Source organism: Catharus ustulatus, chromosome 4 (assembly GCF_009819885.2).
Source record: "Catharus ustulatus isolate bCatUst1 chromosome 4, bCatUst1.pri.v2, whole genome shotgun sequence".
Classification (NCBI taxonomy): Eukaryota; Metazoa; Chordata; class Aves; order Passeriformes; family Turdidae; genus Catharus; species Catharus ustulatus.
This window is the reverse complement of record NC_046224.1, coordinates 45856958-45883855: the sequence shown is the minus strand read 5'-3', so window position 1 is coordinate 45883855 and position 26898 is coordinate 45856958. Positions and strand designations below refer to the sequence as shown.

Here is a 26898-nt window from a genome sequence, read left to right as displayed (position 1 = left end):
CGTGTTCCAAGAAACCTCTGAAAGAACCCAGCTTCAGAAATATTTGTACGTAGGTGGCCAGCTAAACTCAATAGTGCAAAGATGGAACAGGAAACATTCCTACTTGCAGCATCTGAAAAGCAACTAAGCCTTCATATTTTGCCTTATCCATATAGAGGGAAAGACATGTGAGAGGTGGCAAAGCAATGCTTAGGTGAAAATAAACAGTGAATGAAGAAAGTTAAAGTAGAAAGCACAAAGAAAGCTATATGGGGAAACATATTGTCTATTAAAAAAAAACCAAAAAAAACCAACAAAACAAAAACCAAGCAACCACAAAAAAATCCCCCAAAGCAAACCAGCACCCAAGAAAAAATAGAAGTGAAGCCTGGCATTAGCAGGAGGAATACAGGGCAAAAATTTCAGCAGGAATGAAATGAAGCAAAACAAGAAGTATTTTTAACGTGCATATTAAATGTTATTTTCACGATGCACTTCATGAACAAGTGTTCATTTTGAAGTTTGCAGCATATTGTGCACAAGTGAAGGCTGAGTATGAAAATGATCTCGTTGCAGCTGCAGAGGACATACTGTAACTCCAGCTGACAACACTGCTTGGAATGCTTTCCCACAGCAAGTCTCCAAGTATTTGTGGTGATCTACAGAACCCTCAGCAAGGTGAACAATTGGGATTGAGCTACCGTGGTTGAGAAGAACAGGTAGCAGCATGGACGCAGAAGAGGAGGAGGGAGAAGGAAGATCGTGCTGCTTCCCACTTTCCTCAGCTAACAAGAGGTAATCCCACCAGCAGCTCACCAACCCTCTTGCCTTATGCCAAAAGTAGCATTGCTATATTTGGGAATAATAGCATCAAAAATAACTGATTTTACCTAATGATTTCTATTTCAGCAGAAGTTTAGAGGCTTTTCTCCAACAGCCACATGCTCGCAATTATACCAGAAAAACTTAAACCAAATCAATTCTTCTCCTGTGTTAAACAGATCTTAGCATATACATAACTACTACATCACAGTACTTATTTCTAATTATATTATGTAAGAATATAGTAATCAGACCTCTCTGTAAAGCAACATTATTATTATAGTGCAATTTCTAGCATCATTCAGTAGTACTGAACTTAGTTTGACCCTCAGATACCAGTAATCTGCACTCCAGAGCAGTTGTTTACATGTTCAGTCAGCTTTGAATTTCCTTGAAATCACTCTTCTTCCAAAAGAAAGTCCTACTCTTCATTCAGATTTGATAAGCAGTATCTCGTCTGCCATAAAGAGGTTTCAAATAATTCCTTTTTAATGCTTTTTTTGCTGTCAGATCCACTGTTTATAGAAAATCCCCACATTTCTGTGTCTTAGTATGTGAATTGTACCCAAATAACTCACTTTCATCAATGCACAGCGGCCCTTAGGTGTCTAGAGATACTATGGCTACATCCACATGCATTTTAGAAGAATTCAATCATCTTTTATCCTGACCCAGCCAGGGATAAGACCAGAAAAACACACACAAATTAGGATCATTTGCACTGAAATGACGCAGTTCAGGATAGCCAACAAAAGACATGGCTTTAAGACAGGATAAGTAGGTCATAAATTGCTTTAGTGTCACTAGAAAGTTTACTGCATGTGCCAGAATAGGGTCAAACTCACAACAGAGAAAACCACTCAAGTAAAAGTTTAAAGAAAATAAAAACCGAGAAGCGCAGAAGTGACAATCTACACCACAACCTTGTTTTCTCCTAGAAAACAATCCTCAAAACCAACTTTGCTGCAAATTATTTTTGTATCAAATAATTCAATAAATACTATATTCAGTGGTCAACAGCACTAGTAATTCCATAGATTCTACAGTCCACAGAGAATCTATCACCACCTCTCTCATACAGCAGTTCAGAATTGGCTGACAAGGCCCTCACATGTGACACTATTCACTAAGCCTTTGTGTAATTCAGAACTTGGTTGCTCATGTATCTATCCAGAGCTGTTCTCCATATCCTAGTCCAACCTAGAAAATAGGAACTTACTGGTGGTAGTGGGCAGTTACAAGCTATCAGACAGGAAGGAACTCAGTGCTGTTTCTTGAGAGTCTATCCAAGCTCTCAAGTTTCCTTATCTATCATTATTCTATTCAGAATTCAGATGTAAGGCATCTACTCTAAATTGTTCTCAGGATACCAATAAAACCATTGTTTTGTGAGAAACAAGTAAGATCTCTCCTATTCCACTTCTCAAAGCAAGATGGTTTCTTTAGACATCAGCTCTATTTTCAAATTCTTTTTCAGCCAAAAAAATTAAGAGCACTCTGGGTATTACAGTGGGCATCAGTCCCTTGACCTTTCATTAGATTTAATACAGTTCAAAGAAATAAAACGTATTTTCCATTAGATTGTGCTCCTGAGGAAGGTATCTCTGAACTTAATTTCTCTTACATTTACACTTATAAGAACAGGAACACTTACTAAATGCTAGTACACTAACTAAAAATATTTAGGGTCACAAGTAGAGATGTACACTTCCCAATCTGAAAAAAGGCAGCTATAGAGCACACACTTTGTGCATTTTACAGTGACCAGCTCTCCTTGACTCTCTCACCTGAATGAAAATCGTTTAAGTCTTAGTTTCCCCTAACCCATCAATCACATTTTACTGTGTATTCCTTTCAGCTGGGTTTTATCCCCACACAGGATCCTAGTTACACAGTAAAAAATACTAAACTCTACAACATAATGACACGATTTCGAAAAGGGAACTTGACCATCAACCTTAACAATTTGATTAGCATTTCATTATTCTTAGAACATACATATACGTAGCAAAAACATGTTGGAAACAGGACACTGCCACAGTACACCTTCATAAAAGAAAATGCCAATTGATATTACCTCACTGATGTTCTCCCAGTCTGTCTACTATTTCATCTAACAGAATTTAGCTTTATCCTTGCAGATAACTAACGCAAGTTTGGAGAAGGAGGAACTTTTATGTTGCATAGAACATCACACTTTTGACTGGGGGGAGAGGACACTAGGGGGCACATGTTTTTTTCCCAATCTGTTTTTCCAGAAAGAAGGCAGTAAATGAAAATTAACTGAAACAATCTTCTAAAGCCTGTGGTGATCTTTTCACAGTTCTCAAAAAAAACCACTGCAGCTTAACCAGCATCAACTTGTAAGAGTCATTCACTCTTCTAGAACAGCTGTCTTTCCTTGGCTGGAAATATGTCTTCTTTCCCTGTTTTTATTTTGTCACATGGCTTGTTTTGTCCTTCTAAAGTCCTCATCTCATTTTCTTGAGTGGGTGTTGTATGTTTCATCTTTGCTTGCTTTTCCTTTTAATTCTACACCTCCAGTTAACATTTCCTAGTACTTAAATAAACATACTGGATTCTGACAGTAACATCCGTTTACCTTGTAAGACCAAACCCCACACCAGTTTGCATCATCAGTTTGCATGTGGTTTACCTCAGAACACAAGCTTTACCTTGTCATTCAAAAATCCAAATTTCTGATTATTCACCAAAGATCCATTTCTGAATGTATCACTAGTAATATCACTTCCTACTTACTTAATTAAAATCGTAACTTGGAACCAAGCTGAAGGAGATAGGAGTCATCCCTGACATTTTTATTAGTGTGTTTTGCCTAAGTAATGCTTCGCTCTTTAGGATTAAAATGGGTTACAGCAAAATAGTTTGGATTAAAAACTCACTAGTAAGTAAGAAACAGGTTCAGATGATTAAGTTATTAAAACTTTGAGAGAAAATGGATTGAAAACAACTGCTTAGAAACGTACTTTCTGGCACCAACACCCTCAGATATCATGAAAGAACACTGAACAGTACCAAGAGGCTCAGGTTCATGAGGTGGGAGATGAAGCATGGGACTCCACCACTGAACAGGCAGCTCTACTGAGCCAGGTTTCTGGCTCAGAAGTACAAGATATGTCTGAAAAGCAGCTTAGACATTTTTTTTACCTGCCTATCTATGCCAAGTGCTGCTGGCAAGCCAGGTCAGCTCAATGATCCAAAGGGGAATAAGGCATCCAAAGCCCTTGAAGGCTATTCTTATGCCTATAGCTCCCACATTGTTGTGTGATCATTAGACAACACAAGAGGGAGGGAGGAGGCAAAACCAAGGGCGGAAGTGAGTATCTGCCTGTTCCTGCAATAGTCTCAAATTAGATCACTCTAATGATGTTGTCAAACTTCACTGAATTCCCTTGACTAGCTGTTGCCAGACAAGCACTGGTCCTGTACCACAGGCAGGAATCATTACCAGGCAGCACCCACAGCAGTCCCCGAAAGGCAATTAGAGCTCTAAGAAAACCACCTATCACTGAACATCTAGATATCCAACTACAGGCTTGCAGGATTGCTTCCGAGTCCTCTATCAGACAAGGATCACTCATTTAGTCTTAATGGACTGTTACTAAAATAGGGAGATCTGGGACAATGGTTTGCGAAGGCTTCAGCAAACAAGTTTGGCTGGTTGACTTTCAGGTGTCTGGAGTCCGGAAGAACAGACAGGCGTCAGCAGCAAGCCTGTGGTTACACACAAGCTTTTTAAAGTCTGCTTTAAATATTAGGGGAAGGAGGGGATATACAACACAGGAAACTTTGGGCAGAAAGGAAAAGTGGGTGAGCTGTGTTTTACAGCAGCAGAGTTGGTCAAACTATTATTCTGTTCCTAAACAAACTGATTGAAAAGACTCTGAACTTGAGATGCTTTTCTGTTTCTCACTGTAATCATATGCTTCAGCTTTTAAAACATCTTAAAAAAGGAAGGCGTATTTTGAAAGTGTGCTTAGTCTTAGGTTTTGTATGGGTATCAAGCTACTATGCTTCTCAAACATAAAAGCTACCATATAGAGTTAGTCCAAGTATCCAGTTAACATCTAGCCCATCTCCAGATCTCTAAGGAGGATAAAAGTAGAGTAAATACATGCTACTTTTCATATACTACCTTTCCAACTACTTTCATGGACTTTCTTAATCAGATTCCATTTTATTTTTTAATGTATCCATCCTCCATGGAGTTCTAATCCCTTGAACCCATGAGTAATTTCAGTACCTACAGTAACATTTGTCAAACTGTTGTAATACCTGCTACACGAAGGTATGAAAATGCTATTCTTTCTCCAGCAGACATCTCTCTCCCCATTCAGTTTTTGAGATTTTTTTTGCAACAAAACTGTAACTGTCACTGACTTTATGTTAGTTTTCAAAGACACTTTTCTTACACTTCTTGGAAGATGCGTTTTCCATTCTGGGTAAAATGAAAAAGCATTCTTATTTAAGTAGTAGAACAGTATAGTTATATAGTTATATAGTCGCAAACAAGGTTTAAAATACAGCAACTACACACTCACAACTAGGTATCCTACAAAGTCCACAAGAAAATAACTTTTAACGCAAACTTCAATTATTGAACAAAAGAGAAAACTCTATTACTTCACATTTATTTTAATCTGGTGCAACACATAGCAGAGAGAAATAAAAACTTAAGCATTTAAAAATTGTTTCTTAAATGCAACTTTGCACTATTTTCCCCTCCCCATCACTTTTTTTTTCATTCAAAAAATGTTATTTTTTTATTCCCTGATATTGAAACAATATACAAACTTTTCAACTGTAGAAGAGATCTATCAGATAAAATATACACAAGAAAACAGTTCTACAAAAGTAAATTTAAGGGTCCTATGCATTAAATACCATCTTGAAGAATATACATAAAATTTCTGTTCAAGTCCTCCTGCATTCAAGTTTCTTTTCACATAACTGTAATTTTACAAACTATTTCATGTTGATTTCTTAATTCATACTAACACATTAGTGAAAAAAAGTTCGTTGGGGTAAAGATTTCTGTCTATGAAAAAAAATGGAAAACAGAAAAGAGAACATACTACACAAAATCCAGCTGTTATGGCAATGTTGAAGAATTTTGATTTAGAACATGTTCATTTCACAATTACCTGTAAGGTGATTTACATAATCATAAACTAGATGAACACCTATCTAAATAGACAATTCTAAAATTAAGGAATTCAAAGAATTTCCAGTAAGCTGGAACACTCCCAGCATTTACAGATGTCAGAAACAATGGGAGCAGTTGCCTACCATGCCAAAAATTTTACTTTCACAGCACAACTCCCCCTTTGCAAGCAGTTCACACTGTTACATACTAAACTATGCTCTTTGCTGTATTTCACTTGAAGTGGCCTTCTATAAGACAAACATTTCTTCAAGTGGAAGATGCATTGTTTTAGACGAGACAGGGAGCATATTCAAGAGAAAATGGCTGTTCTGAAGGACAAAAAACTGAAACGGTACAGGAGACACTGCTGGGAGAAGCTGTCACAGGAGTGGTGAACACAGTGCAGGATAACAGGGACAGGGAACACACCTGCAATGATAAGCCCACTGACCAGACAGTACAGAGCAAAATAAAAACCCAACAAGTGGGAGGCCATGCCACAAATTCACTCAACCCACAAGCAATTAGCATGGGACAAAAGCAAAAACATCGCTGAAGTGGTGATTCTCTGAGATATCCAGAGTTTTTTTCAGAGAAGCACCCCACCACCTCCATATTCTGTACTTCCCACAGATCTCTACCACATGGGTGCACTCACTCAGGAACATCTGAGTAGCAGCAGAGATTACTTTAGAGTAATGTGTACATTACAGCACATATATATAACTTACTGCAGCTTTCTTGTATCTAAAGGGGCCTATAGGAGAGCTGGAGAGGAACTTTTAACAAGGTTATGTAGTGACAAGAAAAGGGGGAATGGCTTCAAACTGAAAGAGGGAAGGTTTTGATTAGATATTAGGAAGAAATTATTCACTGTGTCATCTACAGGGCAACCAAGGAATCAGGCCCACCCAGTATGGGTTTAGGAAAGGCAGGTCCTGCTTGACCAACCTGATCTCCCTTCTATGACCATATGACCATCAACTGGATGAGAAAAGCTGTGAATGTTGTCTGCTGGGACTTCAGAAAAGCTTTTGACACTCTATCTCTAAGCATTCCCCGGAGAAACTGGCTCCTCATGGCCCGGTCAGGCCATTCTTCACTGGATAAAAAACAGCATAGATGGACCTAGACAGTGGTGATGAACAGTTACATCCAGTTGGTGGTTGGTGTTCCCCAGGGCTCTGCACTGGGGCCAGTCCTGTTTATTATCCTTATGGATGATCTGGACAAGGGAATCTAGGGCACCCTCAGTCAGTTTGCAGATAACACCAAGCTTGGCAGCAGTGTTGATCTGCTGGAGGTCAGGCAGCTCTGCAGAGGAACCTCAACAGGCTGGATCAATGGGCCAAGGCCAGCTGGATGAGGTTCAGTAAGGCCAAGTGCTGGGTCCTACACCCCAACAACATGGGGTCACAGCAACCCTATGCAGTGCTACAGGCTGGGCACAGAGTGGTTGGAAACTGCCCAAAGGATAAAGTAGCTGGGGATGCTGGTGACAGTGGGTGAACATGAGCCAGTGTGTGCCCAGGTGGCCAAGAAGGCCAAAGGCATCCTGGCCTGGATCAGCAATAGCGTGGCCAGCAGGAGCAGGGCAGGGATTGTCCCCCTGTACTTGGCACTGGTGACCCCACACCTCCAGTTCTGTGTCTGGTTCTGGGCCTCTCACTCCAAGAAAGACACTGAGGTGCTGGAGAATGCCCAGAGAATGACAACAAGGCTGGGGAAGGGTCTGGAGCACAAGTCCTACAAAGAGTGGCTGAGGGAGCTGGGGTTGTTTAGCCTGGAGAAAAGGAGGCTCAGGAGAGAGGAGAGACCTCACTCCAGCTCCCTGAAAGGAAGCTGTAGCCGCGTGGGGGTTGGTCACACCAGAAACAGGTTGCCCAGAGAAGTCATATATGCCTCATTCCTGGAATTGTTCAAGGCCAAGTTGAACACGGCTCTGAATAACCTGATCTAGTTGTAGATGTCCTTGCCCACTGCAGAGGGGTTGGACTAGATGACCTATGAAATAGGTCATCTCAAATACTCTATAATTCTAAGATTAGAATTAGAATCTCCTAGTTCAGTTGCTTTCTTAAATAATTTTAGATTTTCACACATGCAAGCCTTGAAATAATCAAAGTATTCTATCATGTAATATTTTTCTTACGAATTTAAAAATAAAAATTGTCAAATTACAAGCAAATTCTGTATATTAACTAATTTTGCATACTTGGATGATTTAAAAGAGTTGTGCTATTTCAATAAGTAAATTCCAAATAAACAGTTGTAAGGAAGGAAGGAAGGAAGGAAGCCCTAAGAAAACTTAAGATGGCAGCAAAAGAAGCAGAAACATGATTGCCAAGTCCCCAGTTTGAGAAGCACTACAAAGCTGTGCAACAGGCAGTTCCACAGAAGGATGAGAAAGGGAAGCACAGGTCAGACTCTCTCCAGCCCTTTGTTAAACTTAGGAAACACAAAAACTCATTCCCTGTCTTCTCTCTCGCACAAAAATAAGTGCTAAAAGTAAAATATATCAGATTCAGTCACAGACACACACAAACACACCTTCTCATGCTTCCCAGGAACGCATCCTCACTAACGCATATGCTGGATCCAGCATGTACTATGGACTAAATTAAAATAAAATTTATAATCTCTGGTAGTTTATTGTATTATCCTTTCACCTTCCCCCAGTTTTGCTTCATCTGCAAATTGTGGTTTGGAGAATTCATTTTTCTAAGTTATCTGAAGCTGAGACCCTGGGGAAGCAGTCTGAAGAAGATCTAAATTCTATGGGCCTCATCAGATATAAATATTGCCCAACTCATGTCAGGTTAGCCTTTTCAGCTGTATATGGAAATTTGTTTCAACAGCTTGTCTTCAAAAGTCCATGCACCTTAGAAACACTGCTCTTTGAACATCTTAGATGTCTCACATCCCAAAGGACTCTATTATAATGATAACAATAACCCCATTTCTCTAAAGGCTATGCAGAGAGGTTCTGAGAGAATACGAACCAGACAGATCTCAGATATCCAAGTCAGTAGTGAAAAACTGTTCAGTGGACAAGGGACATTGCTCTCTCTTTCCTGAACAAGTGCCTATTTTTTGCTCCAATGCCAAATCAAGATCACTTAATAAACTTTTTCCTGTTGTGGAATAAAGGCAGGTGTACCTCCACTAAACTGAAGAAAAGCTTATATTATCTCATTCTGCAGGGAAATTCTTGTCATAGTATAGCCAAGAAGTAAAGACTTCCAGAATGCATGCAAGGGGGATTACAGCATCAAACACCTGCACAGCATAGAAAGGCATATTGCAAAGTCAGTGATCACATACTGCCCCAGGTATACCAAGGATATACGAAGCACATCATGCTGAGAACACCTCAAAAAAAAAAAAAACCAAAAAACCAAAACAAACAAAAAGAAAAAAAACCAAAACCACCAAACAAAAACTCCAGGGAAAATTACATAGAGTCTCCAGAATTTTTCACTTCCCTTTAGACTGCAGCAAGTAACACTCTCAAAACCGACTCACAATTTTCATTCTTCACCGCTGCAATTAGTACATAATTATGTGATAAAATACTGCTTTCTATTTTATCCAAATCTTACACTAGATCAGATGTCACAATGAGTTTGGCAAAATCAATGAATTTGGTGTTTACCCAAAGGGTTTTGAAAAGGACTTTATTATCTGCTTAACTGCAACAACAATGTGCTAAACAACATATGCCACACACTTTCTCACAAGAATCATAATTTTAGGCTCAAACAGGCAACCTCTCAAAAAATGTGGTTTTAGTACACCTTCAGTAGCCCTCAACAAATTTCAAAAATAACAAAACCACTTCTGGAATTCAGTAATGAGTAAGGTTTAACTAATATTGAAACAGGCATCTAGCTTTTTCTGTAGGCTTTTGCTCCACAGCCAAAAAAACCAGTCAATTGTTCTATACCATAGCTGAAAAACAAACCTTTCAAGACTGCAAATACAACTGCAAAACTTATCTCCTACATATAGACTTATCCTAGGATAATGTTTCAGACTAATAATATATGTAATTTGGAACACTGTCCTTGTGCCTTCCCCCTTAAAAAACTTTCTACAGAAAAAAATAATAAAGAAATAATCTGACAGTCAAAAGCAGTCTTATGTTTGTATCTACCTACTACACAATGTAAAAAACCTAGAAAGAGAAAATGCAACACACAAACTTACAGATGCAGCACACTTCACAATCAACACACAATATAAAAGCATTCTTGCTCACTACACATCCCAGAAGCAACTAAAAACACAATTTATGAATACCATCTGCTTCTATTGTGTCTCTAGTAATGTATTAGCAAAATACATGGATTTTAAATATAGAGGAAAAAGTCTTACTCTGCTATATCAAGATATCCACAGGAAGCAGCTGCATGTAGAGGTATCCAGCCTTCATTATCTGGTTGATTAATATTTGCTCCATTTTCCACCAGAAACTTCACCATATCTACGTTATCATCTATACAAGCCTACAAAGAAAGAAAGAGTTAAGAAGTAAGTTCATATCAAAGCTGCTCTACATTCCTATGCATCTTTAAGCAAATCTTCAGTAGAAAACATCAGTATTTTCAGTTCTGATGAGAAAGTAGCGCTTCTTTGCTGGGGCCTCACAGAAAGACAGGAAAAATTTGAGAGATAAACAGCCAGTGTTCCAGATTTGTAAAACTTTTCAAATAAATGATTTTAAACAGTTTTAAAAAGAAAAAGAAAATAATTATTTTCTCAGGTAAATGCATTCTGGTTTTGTGAGAAGCCCATTACAATTTCCACTGAAAACCTTATTCTTCAATACAAAGTGGTTCCTCATGCCCTCACTTTGTCCCAGTTCAGCCATTTGAGTGGATATTAAAATTGAATAAACAGCTATACCATGAAGTAGAATTGTGACTAAGAGCTAAGGAAGCACTTTGAAAACAATATCATAAAGCAATTTTACCTGTAATGTAGATGGGACTATGGAGTATGAAGTGGATGCTACCCAGTATTTCAACATCCCCCTACTGTTTTCTACTGCAGTGTATTCCATACCACCCTAAATCTTTTAACAGTCTATTAACCACTCCTGTTTATAAACTTATTTGAGAATCACTTTGGCAATTGTAAAAATATTATCATCTACCCACATCTCTTAATTACCAAGCCAACAGCATTGCTCAGATGCAGAGCTACTGCCATTCTCCAGACCTCCATCTTGACTGACTCCTATTTTGCTTCTCTTCCCTGTGTTCGAGTATTTTTCTCACAGGGTGCTTGGTAAGTTTTCTTGCCAACTTCTATCCTGCTGCCCTTAAAAGGGCAGAGCAACTGAGAGAAAAGTCCCTCTGCATTTCAGGGCAGCAAGAACTCCAAGCAGCTAGACCCCACAAGACTGGTATTAATTTTTTAGCTTAATAAATCAACAATACTACATAGCCACAAGGCTGAAAGGAGAACCTCTGCTATTGGGCTCCTGAATCCTACTAGGGAATTACACCTCTAATGAAAGGCACTTAAAGTATAAATTTTACTTTTCCAAATACTTCTGAAAAAAACCCAAAATTACATAACGTTTTACTATGGAAAGAAAACAACTCGGATACCCCTATTTAAGCAATTTTAAGTTCCAAGATGAATCCTGAAGCTTTCCTCCATTCTGCAATGCTGAGGCAACAGCTACACCATGAGGAGAATGCTTCTGCTCAGTGTAACCACCCAAACAAAACCAGCCACAAATTGCCCTTCTTTAACTCCATTTGCTTTAGTTACGTACAGCAAGACTACAAGTAGTCTGCAATACACCGCTTGCATTATTTGTTTTTCAGTTAAAACCAAAATCCCATTCTCAAATTAAATCCTCCCTACCTTTTCAGGTATTCTTGAAAATTGATTTGAAAACTTTTTCATCATATCCATCCCTAAAATCATCAGTTCTTCTAATAAAATAATTTCTTAACATACTCAACAATAAAGACTACAAGTTTGTCAAGTGTATTTGTCTTCAATTTCTTCCACTTACCAACAGTGTACAATGATTAAACGCTTATAACAAGCTCTGAGGGAATCACCTCTTTTGGTAAGACATTTTGCAACTTAACGAAAAAGAATCAAATGCAAGACATGGTCAATCAGTTTAGGAGGAAAACAAATTCAAGAAGCTCAGATGTTACCCTTAACAGAAACATCAACTATATACAGTCATATAGCCAGTTTTTCTAGATATTCAATTTGACCAACCACTGATAGTCTACATCTATAGTAATAATCACCAGCTAATTATAAGGAAAAATAAAAATGTATCAGAAATTTTTTTCAAATATAGATATTTTAATATTAAATTTTAATATGCTACATGCTTGTTAATCTTAAAATTCATCATCTGTGAAAAAAAGCTATCTTAAAATTGATTAGCACTATTAACAAATAAGCCCCAAAAAACACCCAACCATCTGGCTGTGACACGACCCAACACAGAACAATCTTTGTCTATTTTTCAAGTACACATGAGAAAACCTGGCAAGACATACTCATAAAAATGCTGTTGCTAAGTGAATCAAAAGCTTACATATGCAGCACATTAAAAGACATATGACTAAGTGGCTAAAAATATTTGACCAAATTTGGGCAGTTTATTGTGCCATACATGGCAAGAATCTGGAGAGCTCAAATACACTTATCAGGTATTATCAGAGATTGCATATTCATAACAAACAAAAATATTTTATTAAAAACTCACTGTGGTCTCAAAAAAGGTAATACCTATCTTAAGTCTAATAAAACAAATTGCAATTGATTCTAATGAAGAAAAACACGAATCTACTGCATCCTATGTCTCCATATCCCCTTTTCTTCTTAAAGGAATTACTGGCAGGTGTTGGATAGATCCTATCACTCTCAGCACTTTCCATAAGAAAGGCACTTCTCCCTATCATCAGGTACCTTAAGACAGAAAGCTAAGAAACCAATGTTATAAAAGAAATTTTATCTAATTGTTTTTCCACTTCCATACCGCACTGCTTATTTCTAAAAGCAATATTTATCAAGTGTCAGAAGTGCCTCTGTTGTTAAAGATTGACATCTCAACCACAAAAGGAAAGCCTGTCGGAGCAGCATGATAAACTTGAAGCAATAACCTCTGAACAGCCCTTCTAGACGTCAGCCTGCAAGTTATTACAAAGGAAAAAGCAATGTACATGCAAGATGTAAATAACTAGAGTTCCACTGATGCTGCAGTAACTCAGAGAGATAGATTCTCACTATTAGCTCTGTCCCAGAATCTGAACAGAGGAGACAGACAGTTGCAAGTCTTCCTTTTTCACATCTCTTACAGCCTTTCCAAGATTTATCTTAGTTCTTTGCACTCATCTGCCCCTATTCCCAGTCTCTCCCTTCATGGCCCACAGTTCCCAACTAGAGCTCTTTCCAAGTGCTTGCAAAACACATCTGTAGAACACACACACAAGCCAGCTCCTAGGGCAAGCAAAACTTGGGATCTCACACATGAGATACCCTTCATTCCATGAATTGGTTTCTCCCTCTCAACCCCAGCCTTGTGAATTGGTAGAAAGGCGTTTCTGCATGAAGCACTCATTATCCTGCCAAATTTGACCTAAGTTAGCCAATGAGCCTCAAACAGAATGACACCTGCTGGTACAATCACATAAAACTTTTCCTTTGAAAACCAATTTATAAACTAAGCTAATCAGTAATAAGAAGTTGAGAACACAAAGTCTGGTTACCTTTTCTGATAAGAAAAAGGAAGTACATTGAAATCCAGAAAAAAAAAAATCCACTTCCCATTTGTACAATAACCTAAAACTTGGACTGCAAAGACCAGCAAAGATCAACAGCACCTGGCTCCCACACAGACCAGTCTTAGGCAGGTCTAGCTTGTGCTGGAAATATTTTAACCTTATCCCATAAATATACAAAAGGGGGTAACATGCTGAACATGCTAGACTTTCAACTGTATTTGCCTTGACTTTGTATTCCAGTGCAAGTGGCAGGTCATATAGCTGGCTCTTGATGCTAGCATGTGTTAAGAACTTAGGTGACAGGAAATATAACTTAGTCAGTAGCCCTAAAAAGAGATAATTTTAAAAGAAACATCAGAAGTGCTTGGTTCCTCAGTAAGTTACCACCCAAAGAATTCAGCAGACAGCACTCTTCCCCAAAAGATATGCACAAACAAGCCTGTAATCATTTTGAAAGAATCAGAAATCTTGTAGGGAAAGAAGCAATCAGTCTGTTAGACCACTCTCCCATACATATGAAGCAGAGACATACACCATGCACCTTACATGTGGCTACAATTTTTACTGTTTTTCATAACATTAACATCTAATGAGGTAACGCCATCTAATTTAGGCATTTAGACATAACATTTTTTAGTAAGTTTTCGCAAAATTTATCTCCATTCTCCACAGAGAGATTAAAACCCACCCTTTTACTAATTGGATCTACTGATTTTGATCTAATCCTTAAATTATTTTGCATCTATTAGGAAAACAAGCATGTATTTCATCTCTGCGATCACATTTTATTTTTTCCTCATTTACTCTTGGTACAGAAAAGAGTAAAAAATATGAACACAGAAGAATATATTAAAAGAGATAAAACAAGTTAAACAGCCATTCTGAACTGAATACCAGAAACAGGAAGAAGACCTCACACAATGGGTCTAGAGAATAGTTTATCCCTCTTTCCATTTTTCAAGTGAAGTAATTCCAGTGGTCCAACAGGGCTTGGTAGAACATGAACATCTTTGCTAATGTACCCAAGAATCAAATTAAAGCAGTAGAGCTGGTTAAAAGTGGTTCCTGTTCTCTTCACCTTGGGTTACTCCTTCCCTCTGCCATCACATACCACACTCCCTTATAGCTATGCCGACACACTGCCCTAAACTGAATCTAAACTGGATCAGAAAGGCAATTAGAACTTAAATTAAATAAGGAAAAAAAAGAAAATTATCTTTATCTGATTAAAGTAGAATTATTTGCTTTGATTATACTAAAATGGGTTTTGTATTCAGAGAAGCAGCATTGTTCTGAAATTCATTTTCATGTCCTGATTCCACTATCAGAGAAACAAAATTTAGTTTCACTCTGAATTTTCACTCATTATAAAGCCTGTGTTAAAGCTTCTTGTTTCAAACTGATACTTTTTGAAAGACATATTTTTAAATCAGCAACTGCTTCTACCACTTGCACTTTTAAATTTACAACACATTTAAACCTAGTTTCTGGTTTGCAAATATTTAATGGAATCATAAAATATTTTGAGTTGGAAGGGACACATCTAGTTCCAAATCCCTGTCATGGGCAGGAACATCAGGTTGCTGAGAGCCCCATCCAACCTGGCCTTGTACAGTCTTCCTACAGAAATCGCATTACTTACTCTGTCTACCTCACTGTCCTCCCTCCCTCACTTGCAGAGCAGTTTCAACTGAAACTGAGACAGGAACAGAGGCTGAAGAGAATTAAATCCATCAGTTGTCATGAAAGGGTGGTTAACCATGAGCCCCCTGAACTAAGGGCACCACAGAGCAGTTCACAGTGTGAACTCCACAATTACTGCTCCTACCCAAGCCTTCGCGCTGACCTCCCAGTGAGCACGGCACCATGAGATAATTCCCATAGTCTGAACACTGGTCTCACCACAATGACTTCTGCCTTCATGAGGAAAGATTTTCTTAGGAGAGAGGACATTACAGCTTACTAATCACATCTGTTCATCTTCACTGACACTGGGAAAAAAGAGCAAGTTTACATATTGCAATTCTTTGAGGTTTTTTTTTTTCCTGTCAATAAACCACTGAGAAGGTCTAAAAAGAAGTTTGGTCAAAAGAACTAAACCAAGTTTGAGCAACACTTTCCACTTTCAATAACTTACATATTTATGTTGCATATTAATTAACAATGAAACACCAACAAGTGAAGTGGCAGTAAGGTGTATGAAATGAAACACAAGCCTTACCTAACTTTCAAACTAGAGACAAAGTAATCTGGGAGTTAAATCCAAAGGAGGAATATTTTTTTTGCACCTAATTTTGTTACTCGGCCATTAATTCAATGTTTTCATACAAAGTATGACATCTTAAGGTTCTATTGTTCATAATGACTATGTCCTAAGACTCCCTTGAATATTCTGGAACGGAACACTTTTGGGACAAAGGCTGGTAAGAATGACCAACAAATGAGGTATGAAATATTAGTAATTGCTACACTTATTTACTATTCAATCACTATAAAAGTAGGTACAGTAATTTCACGAATACAAGCCGCACCATTTTGACTAAAATTTTGCTCCCACACCGGAAATGTGGCTAACACTCAGAAGCAGCTAATATGTGAATAATTTTCTGACATTTCCAAGCCCAGAAGTGGAAACTGAGGTGCCAAGTTGAGCAACCGGCCAGTAAAAGCCGGCATTTCACGATTGTTACTAATTGTTACTCTGTTGCACCATGGGTGGAGCCTGGCTCCCTGCAGGCAGCACGGGGGGCGGGGGGAGAGGCGGGAGAGCTCTCTCCTTCCCTCCTCTCCCGCAGCCCGGGGGAGAGACGGGGGGGCCCCATGCTGCCATCCCCGCGGCCCGTGGGATAAGCAGGGGGCTCCTGCCCCCGCCTGCCGCGGTAGGAGCAGGCAGGCTCCGTCCCTGCCCGCCGCCGCGGGAGCAGGGGTGCTCCGTCCCTGCCTGCCACCACGGGGCAGCGCTGGGCCGGGGTGACCGAGCCCAGTGGCAGCAGCGGCTGGCCCCCAGTGGCCCCGCCGAGCGGCAGTGCTGAGCTGGGCCACCTGGCCCCGTCACCAGCCCCGAGCGGGCTGAGCCTGCACAGCCTTAGCCAAGCCAGTAACCCCGCCCTGCCGCTGTTCTGTTACTATTTGGCAACTTTGTTGCACACGGGTCCTCGCTGCGAACGACAGAGCGGCTTATACTCAGGTGTGGCTTATTTATGGTCAAAGAACAAAATGTTTGCCAACACCCAGAGATGCGGCTTATAGTCCGTGTGGCTTGTATTCGTGAAATTACGTATTTTCCATTTGCCAAGTATTCTGTTTAACACAGTATATCTAGGTTGGAGAGGCTGCTGTTGATGTTCATGTTTACATTAAGAAACCGAAGGGTTTTGGTGTTGTAACAGAACTTCAGGCATTAATCTAGTATTACAGATGGTAAATGTTACTCAATTATGAAATTACGTGTTCATTTAGCCAACCCACAAGTCACAGCTTCAATTTTTCACTGAGCTGGGGTAATGCTGGATACCTTGCCTACCGACAAAATGCAGTTTTAGGACCGAATATTTTACTTTATTAAAGCATGCTTTCTAGTAAAAACGGTATGGTTTACGATGCAAATATCCTTGCTGACCTAGTAATGCTACCCTTTTGCTAGACTAGTGTTATTTTGTTTAACTTGCCTGTAAATATTATGTGTATGATACACTTGAATGTTATGTTTTTGGTAAGAATGGTCTACTATTTAAAATCCTGGAGAACTGGCCCATAAAAAATAGTTCAAATTATTATTACCATATCCAATAATTCAAAATATCAAAGCATTTCAAGAGTAGCTCATAGCTCCTGCAAGTTACAGCAAACTCCTCTCCAGAGAAATTTCTTGGAAACACTTCACTTTTAAGCGGAGAAAATGAGAATCATTTTAGACACTTGCAAAAGCAGGTGAGAAAGACACTTTCTCCTAAGGAAAAAGCACTACTTGAGGATGATGCAATGTTTCATGTCCATTCAAGTCTCATGGGGAAGGCATGCAGAGGCTATTGAAACTGAGCACCCATTAACCATTGGTACTTAATTCAAATCCTGTAGAACTGTCAAACACTGACAAAAACAGACAAATCATTCCAGAACTCAAACTTCTCTAGCTATTATTTCCATTTCATGTTAACAACTTGGCTAAGTTTTCTGAGTTATACATGAGTATCTCTCAACAATAGTTCACGTAAGGTTTTCTTTCAGCTCCAAGATAAAACCAAGAGCTACATGAAATCAGTAAATGTTCAGCTCAAATACACAGTAAGAGCATAATGTAATTTTCATCTTAAAATTGTCTTATTTTCTCTGCTATACTGAATTACTAATTTAATTACATGCCCTTAAGCTTTGCCAGTTTGTAACATAAATACGCACCTGTAATTATGGGTACAATTAATGAAAAATACAAAAATCTGTCACTGTTGAGACTGATACAATCTACATATTAAAAAATTGATCTTAAAGGGATTTCCCACTCATTAAATTCTAATGAAGGCTTAATCATAGATCTTAATCAGGACAGCAATAAGATACGTATATTTGAGTGGTTCCAGAGTGCTTCAAGCAGAGGTAAAATTATTCTTGCCCTCTAACCTCCTACCAAAATAAACAAGAAGACAAGAGTTGGCTGCTGCAACATTACTTGCTCTAACCAGAGATGCCACCCCTTAGTGTTACCAATCCCAGTAAGGGATCAAGAGTCATTCTGCCACCCATTATATGCACAAAACAACCCAGTCTCATGCCTGCTTTCCTGTTTTTACTGAAATAATCCCAGCTATTTCAGGCCACCTAGTACTATATGCAAATGTGCTTTCAAATAAATATTTGTTTTTATTTTTAGCTCTGTGAAAATCTATTTTCAGGAACACTTGAAATTCCCACACCAGGAGTTATCTCCTAATCAAAACCACCATACTAAATGTGTAGTATTAAACTTTAATGGTATTCATCTACTGCATCTTGAAGAAAAATCTCAAGACAACCTGTCAAAAACATCTGCCTAAATCTTTCAAATAATTCTTGGAAAATTAGATGTCATGGAAAAAAAATATTTTGGAAGAGATCAAACCAAATAGCACTGAAAGACTAAGTTACTGATGCTGGTGCAGATCTGTTTGCCTGAATGGCCTTTTTCCTCCTGGCTCAACATTAACAAAATTGGTGAAGAGACTGGACTCTGCGAAGCAATCTCTGTCTAAAGTTCACACAAATTAGATTTTTCTTAAACTTGTGGTATTGAGTGCCTGAGAAACAACTTCTGCTCTTCCTTCTGATTCCAATTAAAAAATAACTTTTTGTGGAAGTTGCTTATAACCATATTTTCAGGCTTCTTAGGCAGCTTTTTAACTACATGCCAAGTGAAAGAACATGATTTAACCAGGCAAAATGGAGAAATGAAGATCTGACTGGTATTGTAGCTGGTACGATGCAAAAATTCACAAGCTGTCTTGAGCCCTGAAGGCTTAGGCAGGTAAGTATGTATAAATTACATATGACAGATTCTCACTTTAGCTACGTGTTGTTGAAACCTATCAAAAAATCAGTGAATTTGAGAGTCGTATCCAGAAATGAATTTCAGACTTCTTTGTTTCACAAACGGCTTTCTCTTTATTCTGGCCTCTGCCTTCACAGCTTGCTTTCTTGAAGCAATTTCAACAGATCAGAGAATCACAGAATGGGTCACGTGGGAAGAGACCACAGTGGGTCGTCCGGCCTAACCCCCCCCACTCAAGTAGGGTCATCCTAAGAGCACATGGCACAGGATTGTGTCCAGACATTTCTTCAGTATCTTCAGTGAGGGAGGCTCCACAGCCTATTTGGACAATCTGTTCTAGGGAACAGTAAAGAAGTTCTTCCTCATACTCCAGTGGAACTTGCTGTGCATGAGTTTCTGCCCATTTCCTCTTGTCCTATTGCTTGGTACCATCTACTTCCTGACAAGTATGGAAAAGAAACAAAGTTCAGGAGTAAACAAAATTGGCACACTGTAAAAATACAGTGCCATTATACAGTTACGCTTTCATTAAGCATTTGTTAGATAGTTATTAGCTTTCACGGTCACACAATGTGTAGATATTACATTTAAGAAAGAGAAAGCAATGTCATATAGGACATGTATTTTTGTCCCAGTCAAATTAAACAGTAGCCAATTGCATTTCAAATAGGGTTTTTTTTTCCATGAGTAAACATAACCTGCTTTTAGCATGTGGGTGACTAATCAAGTTCTTGAGCCAAAGCAGCTTTTCAATTTAAAATACTTAACCTCCTGATATCCTCTAATGCACTTTTTAAACCAAAATAATCTAGCAAAACAAAAAGGCATCAAGAAAACTTTGTAGGGGAACCTGTTTACATAAGCAAATAGGTTTGTTCATTTCTATTAAATTTAAACCACATGTGCCAAATTTTCTTTTTTCCTCTGCTTCTGACTATCACCTCTACACAGTTCTGAGTTCTTCAGAGTGGAAGACTGCACTGTATCTATCAGCCCTCCTCTGTGGACTCACAGGCTATGTTTGTATTCTATAGTCATCAGCTGATGTTTAATCTTCTGCAGGATCTAGGGGAAGTTTTCACTGCTTTCTAATTTTAGCTAAGTGAAGTGGCCTTCAATCTATCACGGACAAATAATTTACATGCTGATAGAGCATCCTAGAGTAATCAAGACAGACTTCTGTGGGCTCACTTTCCTACTACATGTTACTGCTGATAATAAAAAGAACCTTTGAGAGAAAAAAAAACAAGATTACAGGTACAAAAAGACAGTAAGACACTCATTCAATTAGCACTTGCCATGTGTGGGTTTATCTTTAGCATTAAACAGTATATCAGAAGTAAAAGCAGATATAGTAAGCTGATAAGGCTGGTAACAGTCTGGGCTCTTTTACTCCCTTAAGCAGGTGAATCTATGCAAATAAAAGACTAATTTGTATAACTCAATTTAACATAATAAAAAGTACACATGAAGTATGAATAATATATTAGTTAGATTTATATGCATTTTACACGTAAAAAGTGAATATAATTTAATTGAATGAAAAAACTCATATATGATGGAACCAAGAATAATATGAGAAGTAACACTGACATTCTGAATTGCTCAAAACTTAATCAGATAATCTTAAACATGATAAATATATTTGTTTATTAAAAGTGTATTCTGTGCACAAAGCCACTTAAACAAAGATAGGACTACATACAAACAAGGAAACTAACTGTTTCCCAATTTTCCATTTTTAAGGAAAGAATATCTTGCCTCTGCTAATTTCTGTTCCTAGGGAAAAGAAAAGCTATTATTCTCTAATGTTAATCCCAGAAAATTCTTCAATTTGTGATTAAACTTCTGATTCATTGAAAAGACTAGTTAAATTTGGTATAATTTTCAGCTGTTCAAAAATACTACTGAGTCTTGAAGCTGACCCAGGTTGCAAATCAGCAGGTTCAGGATAAAAGTAAAGTATTCTGACAGGTTCAGAAAAATTTTAGCAGAAAACCAAGGTTTTTCTAAAAAAACCCAATTAAAGAGAGTTTAAGTGAAATTATCCGAAAGCAAATCAGCCAGACTTGTTACAGTAAATATCAAAGAGCTGCTTTTTCTCAAAACTGTATTTTTAATACAGATTTTATCTATTCAGATGGTAATAAGGTAAGAAACCTGCAGCTTCCAGTCCCTGCAACCACACAGGAGTCAGACAACACCTTTTTTAGGTGTATCAAGAGTAATACCTCAATACTCCTCAGGACAGGCCTTGCTCAGAGGCAGGGAAACACAGAAGTGTTGAGAAACCTCCAGAACAATCCTTGTAGCACAGTGTGTTTTACACATAACAGTGATGTCTATGCATTTTAACTTATTTTTCAAAAAAACCCACAAAAACCAGGAAGCAGCTCTTCAGTTTTCTCCATTTTTTTTCTCCAATGGCCGTCGAACATACATACATGCATAACTTCATTTTACAACCACTCAATTCATTTCTGCTTTCAGAAATATATTCAGAACAAAACCAGAAGAAACTGGGATCTGATTTGCTTTCTGTTCTAAGTTTGAAGGAATTACTCAGGGGAGTGCATAAGGTACAGACAATGCAAAGAAATTCAGTGACAGGTAATTCCCACATACATTTTCCTATTCCACATTGTAGGAACACCCAGAGCATCATTTGGAACAACCTGTACAAAACCTTTTTTCTTATTTAATCTGCACGAAAAATGTCCCTGTGGTCTCCAAAAGGCAAGGTATTTGCAACAGACAAAGGTCATCAAGACTCAAATTCTCTGCAAGTGTAAGAATACATCAGGATATACCTAAAGCCACAATTCAAGTCAGTCAAGTCACTTAAAAAAACCCTTGAAGTTAAAAAAGGGTGTATTCAGGGTGACCCTTTGCTAAACAATCTTCTAAAATAATTTCTTCTAAAATTCATGCTTCAGAATAGTTAACAAAATTGTTTGTTCAAACAGAGATAATGATCAAACACACCATAAGCCTCTGTTAAGGATAAAGAATAAAAAAAAGTCTTCAAGACCAAACTCCCTCTCTCTCAAAGGCCAGCTACGCAGCTGTTCATCTGCACAGACATAGTTTGCAACTTCTAAAAAAGGCGTTTTTGCCACACTGTAACTTAACACCCTCTTCAATAGGCTCGCTTACATCGTGAACTTGCTGAGCAAACCCTCGTCGGTCGGAGGGAAGACAAAACCTGCGCTCCCATGTGGGCGCTTCCTTTGCCCCAGCAGTAACCCCAACCTCACCTCCAACAACGACCTTTTGACTGTACCCAAAGTTTTCACTAGCACAAGAAAACAGCCGTGAGTACTTCCTAACAGGGACAGACATCTAGGATTTCTCTCGAGCCACAAAATTAACAACATCCACTTTGGAACCCTCTCTCTCCCAAAAGAGCACGATAGAAGTACCAGCTTTGACATCGGATTCCCTCTGGTCTATATAAACAGGAAATTCTTTAGTACAGTTGTCCCATTAGAAACTCATTATGACAGATTAACAAAGAAACTGCAAGTAATCACAAGTTCTTAAGAAACCACTTAAATCCCAATTACATCGAAAAATGGTCAGGAAGACAACAGCCAACAAGTAAAATAATCTAAGTTTATTTAGACCCATCCACAACAGTATATATACACAATACATGGCATTTTAAAATAGTCAATTTCTAGTCTTTCTTTAAATCCTCTGAATGGGTATCACATGGACCAGAAGCCATTATTCTAAAGAGCAATTTTATTAGGAAGTTACAGTAGTAAAAATAAAGCAAAAGTATGTCAGCAATTAAAAACAATATTTTAACAAATAAAACTGAGACGATCAAGATAAAATCTGACCTAAAAATGGATATAAATAGTATAAACTTAATGTAACAGAGTAGAAATCTGGAAAGAATAGTTACAAACATCAATGAAAAAACACAGCTGTTAGAGGCAGGAATACTAAAGTGTTTTTTTAGGTATGTTAAGAATGAAAAAAGAAAAATAAGAAAAAAAGAAAAAGAAAAAGAAAAAGAAAAAGAAAAAGAAAAAGAGAAATTGGTCAACAAATACTTCTATTTTGTGTTTTGAAAAAATCATAAAGTTTTGTCTTGCATAATGAGGCTGATACACCTTCTAGTTTACTAATAAGGAAGAACACTAAAACCCCATGGATCACTATTTTAACTTACTAGATCTTGGTAATACAAATCACAAGTGTGCTTGGGCAGCTCCCTAGCCACTATTCATGAACTAATGCAGCTTCAAGTTTGCCAATGTTTGTCTTCTAAACAGATTGTGAAATACCTGCAAAACAGCAAAGGACTGGTAACACTATATTAGCGCTGCAAAGCAGCAACAGAAATGCCTGAAAGTGTTAGCTTGTCAGCCATACTGGATAAAATAAATCAAAAATTAACTAACAAACAAAAAATAATCCATGTGAAGGACTCTAAGACAATTGAGGTTCATTAGGCTTATCAGGAGGAAGGCAATACTATGGTCAACACAGTTACACTGTTCCAAAAGCTTTGCTTAGCTTCGCCAACAGCACCACTGTTTTTTTTGGAGCCAGACCTGATCACTACAGAATGCAGTTGACACTCACTTCTATGATTTGGGGCACTAGTAAAGTTTTGAAACATGCATCCAACGAGGCTTTTTAAGCTTGCAGCCTTGCCAGATGAAAGCTTACCCCACTCAGAACAACTGTTCACAAATGTTCATGAAAGCTTACTAGCAGAGACACCTTCAGTGCAGAACCTGAATAAGCTTCCTCAGGAGAGGACACCTTGAAGTATGTGTCTCCAAACCTGAGTTAAAACAGACTTCTCTTTTTTTGATCATATTATACCCTCACCACATCAAGTACCAGACTAACTCTGTTGTTTTGGCACATGATGCATGAAAACCCAGCACAAACTCGAGTATTTTTGAAAAGCAGTTCTCTAGACTGCATCTGCAACCAGTTCTCCTCATGGCATTAAAAAGCAAACCATACTCTGACAGAGAGGTCAAGAATGACACATGCTGACCCTTCGTCACTGTATTAGAAGCACTTGTATAGTAGAAATTTTATACTTTTTGTCAGTATGTTACAAAAGCAGCTTCTTTTTCTTCAAATTGTTGTGTGTACTCCCATACCAAGACCATCTCAAGCCTCATTTTGGCAGATTTGTCTGTATGCTCTGATTCATGCTGTACCACCTTCACTGTCACCAAACACGTAAGACAGCAGATCTGCAGCATTTCACACGGCAAGACTCTACAACTCTCCAAGTCACAGCTCTGGTCACATCTATTCTGTGTGGCACAACTCGCACTGCCTCAAGAGGTTAAGCCTGCTATCCCCTTAGTCTTCGCAAGTTCTAGGGAAGAGCTTACAGACAGGGCAAGGATACAGCTGTGTTTTCCCCATCCTCTAGAGCCTTTAATCCTCACAAATCAAATTATCTCTGTGTGTAAAGGCAAACCAGTAAACTACTAAACTCCGAATTTTCTAGTTCTTGCTAACCATCTTAAGGGCAACTTTATCCAAGCAAGCAAGCAAGAGTAATAAGTTGCTTACTCCATACTATAACTAGATGAGCCCACAGCACACATGCCAAAATTAGTGTGGCAAAATTAGTGTCCTCTGCGCTTTTGCCAGAGAACAAGGAATTCAGACATTCATACAAATGCTGTAGCAGTTCACCTCTAGCTTCTCAGTCTTGCATGCCAAATTCTGGAAGCTTAGAAATGAGTTCCAAGAAGAAAAGGTACCAAAGAAACTTGCCACTGATGTGTTTTTTCACTGTCTTTAGCTGCACACAATACCACTTTTAAGAGATTAGGAGAATATACCTTTGGTAAAAGTTCTTGTAGCCAAATGCTGATAAAAACAGACACTTTAGGAAAGCATTTAAAGTGAGCTTTTATGAGTTATACTTTATTTTAGGCAGTTACACAAAAACCATATCCCAGTTGATAGCAGTTAGACCCTCATCTGAATATTTTGCTTTAGAATCTATGACGTTCACATGATGACAATGTTTCAAAGTACTTAAAAATACCATCCCTATCTGATAATTTGCCTATATTTCAAGTTGAATTCGTAATAATCTGTTCCCTGCAGGAGGTAATGTTATAAAACCAGAAAATTTTAACTCCTTTGAGCTAACATCCACTAATCATAATCACTCAGGGCATGATTGTACACGAATTAACTGTTGACAAACAGGGAGGTCCCAGTCTCCCTCATTCTCAACTGCACACTCCCAAAAGCATTTGTCAGACTCTCCATTAGCCAATTTACTAACCAGCAAGGCAGAAACAACCTTTTCTTCCTCCCCACCCACTGAAACAAACAAAAAAGGAGGAGGGAAAGAAAACAGCACGGTGGGAGGAAGAGCACACCCTTTTGCAAGGCACAAAGTAGAGTACTGCCTCAGTTGCACCTGGAGCTGCAGCCACTTCAGCGTTTTAGTCTAGAAAGGATTCCAGAGAGAAGGACAAAAGCTGAAATCTGTAATTATGCAGCAACTCATTTGTGTTGACTTGTAACTTCTGAGAGGCTGCTGACATATTTGAATTGTATCAGAACAGAAAACACACTGACCTCTTTACCTTGGTCCACAGACCAAGGACTGTGTCAGCTTGAAAGAAATAACAAAAGCCCAGAAGTCTGTCGTTTATCTGACCTCAGCAGTATGCATGTCATCACAAAATCAATCACAAATGTTCTAAAATTTGCTTCCTGTACATCAGACTTGTAATTGAAGATGATTATTATTAAAGAGCACAAAAACGAAAACCTGTCTGAATAGCATAATGGCTTTCAGGTCAGTCATATGAATGCACATTGGCTTTACTGACTGCATTTCCCCCACAAATACCTACAAATAAGTGCTAAACGAGTGAGGAAGGAAAAAAAAAAAAGAAAAAAAAAAACCCAACACAAAAAACGAAACTGCTTTGACTTTATGGGAAAGTCTAAGCGCTGCAGAGGTTTGGTAGGTAACCACTCAGTGCCCCCGGAAGGGGAGGAACAGTAGCAAGGACAGGGGTAGGGTTTGACAGGGAAGACTTCCAAGTTTTCACATTTAAGACAAATGGACAAAGGCCCACGTGACTTTCTCTGCTATTCAATCATCCACTGCTCATGCTGTAAACAGAAAGCTCCTGCAATGCAAATGGTTTTGAAAACTGGTTCTCAATTTTTTACAAAAGCCCTACCCATCAGGCCAGGAGTTATACTTCAAATACCTCAGAGTACATGGTGAGAAACTGACTCCATGTTGTACAGAAAAGAGAAACCCACTCCTGGACATTCCAGAAGATGACCATTGATGCCTTGAGCTTGCCTGTCCTCCTCTACAGTGTACACTTCTACAAAAAAACTTCTAAACGGGAGAGCTGTTCTGCCAGCCTAATTTTCAATATTAAATTAAGCTAAATGTGCTAGAGCTTTACGCTTCTCTAAAGACTCTACTTTGACATTAAATATGCATTTATGTACCTATGCATAAGCAAGGGTAAGGCTGAACAGCCAAATATTCCAGGTCTAGGAAATGCTTTAATTATCACTACCTAAGCCAAAGCGATTGGGCCCACAAACCTATGACCTGTGTACATGATCTCTACTTCCCTGTGGTTAAAGGAACTTGTTTT

General features: G+C 38.4%; 1 protein-coding gene across 3 annotated transcripts in view; it reads right to left on the bottom strand.

Annotated features, from left to right (window-relative positions):
- PPP1R12A (protein phosphatase 1 regulatory subunit 12A) overlaps positions 1-26898 on the bottom strand; it is a 115841-nt gene that overhangs the window by 60226 nt on the left and 28717 nt on the right. For all 3 annotated transcript variants that reach the window (XM_033057586.2, XM_033057587.2, XM_033057588.2), the window contains exon 2: positions 10346-10476. In XM_033057586.2, coding sequence (XP_032913477.1) covers positions 10346-10476 — 131 coding nt within the window. The remainder of the gene's footprint in view (positions 1-10345; positions 10477-26898) is intronic.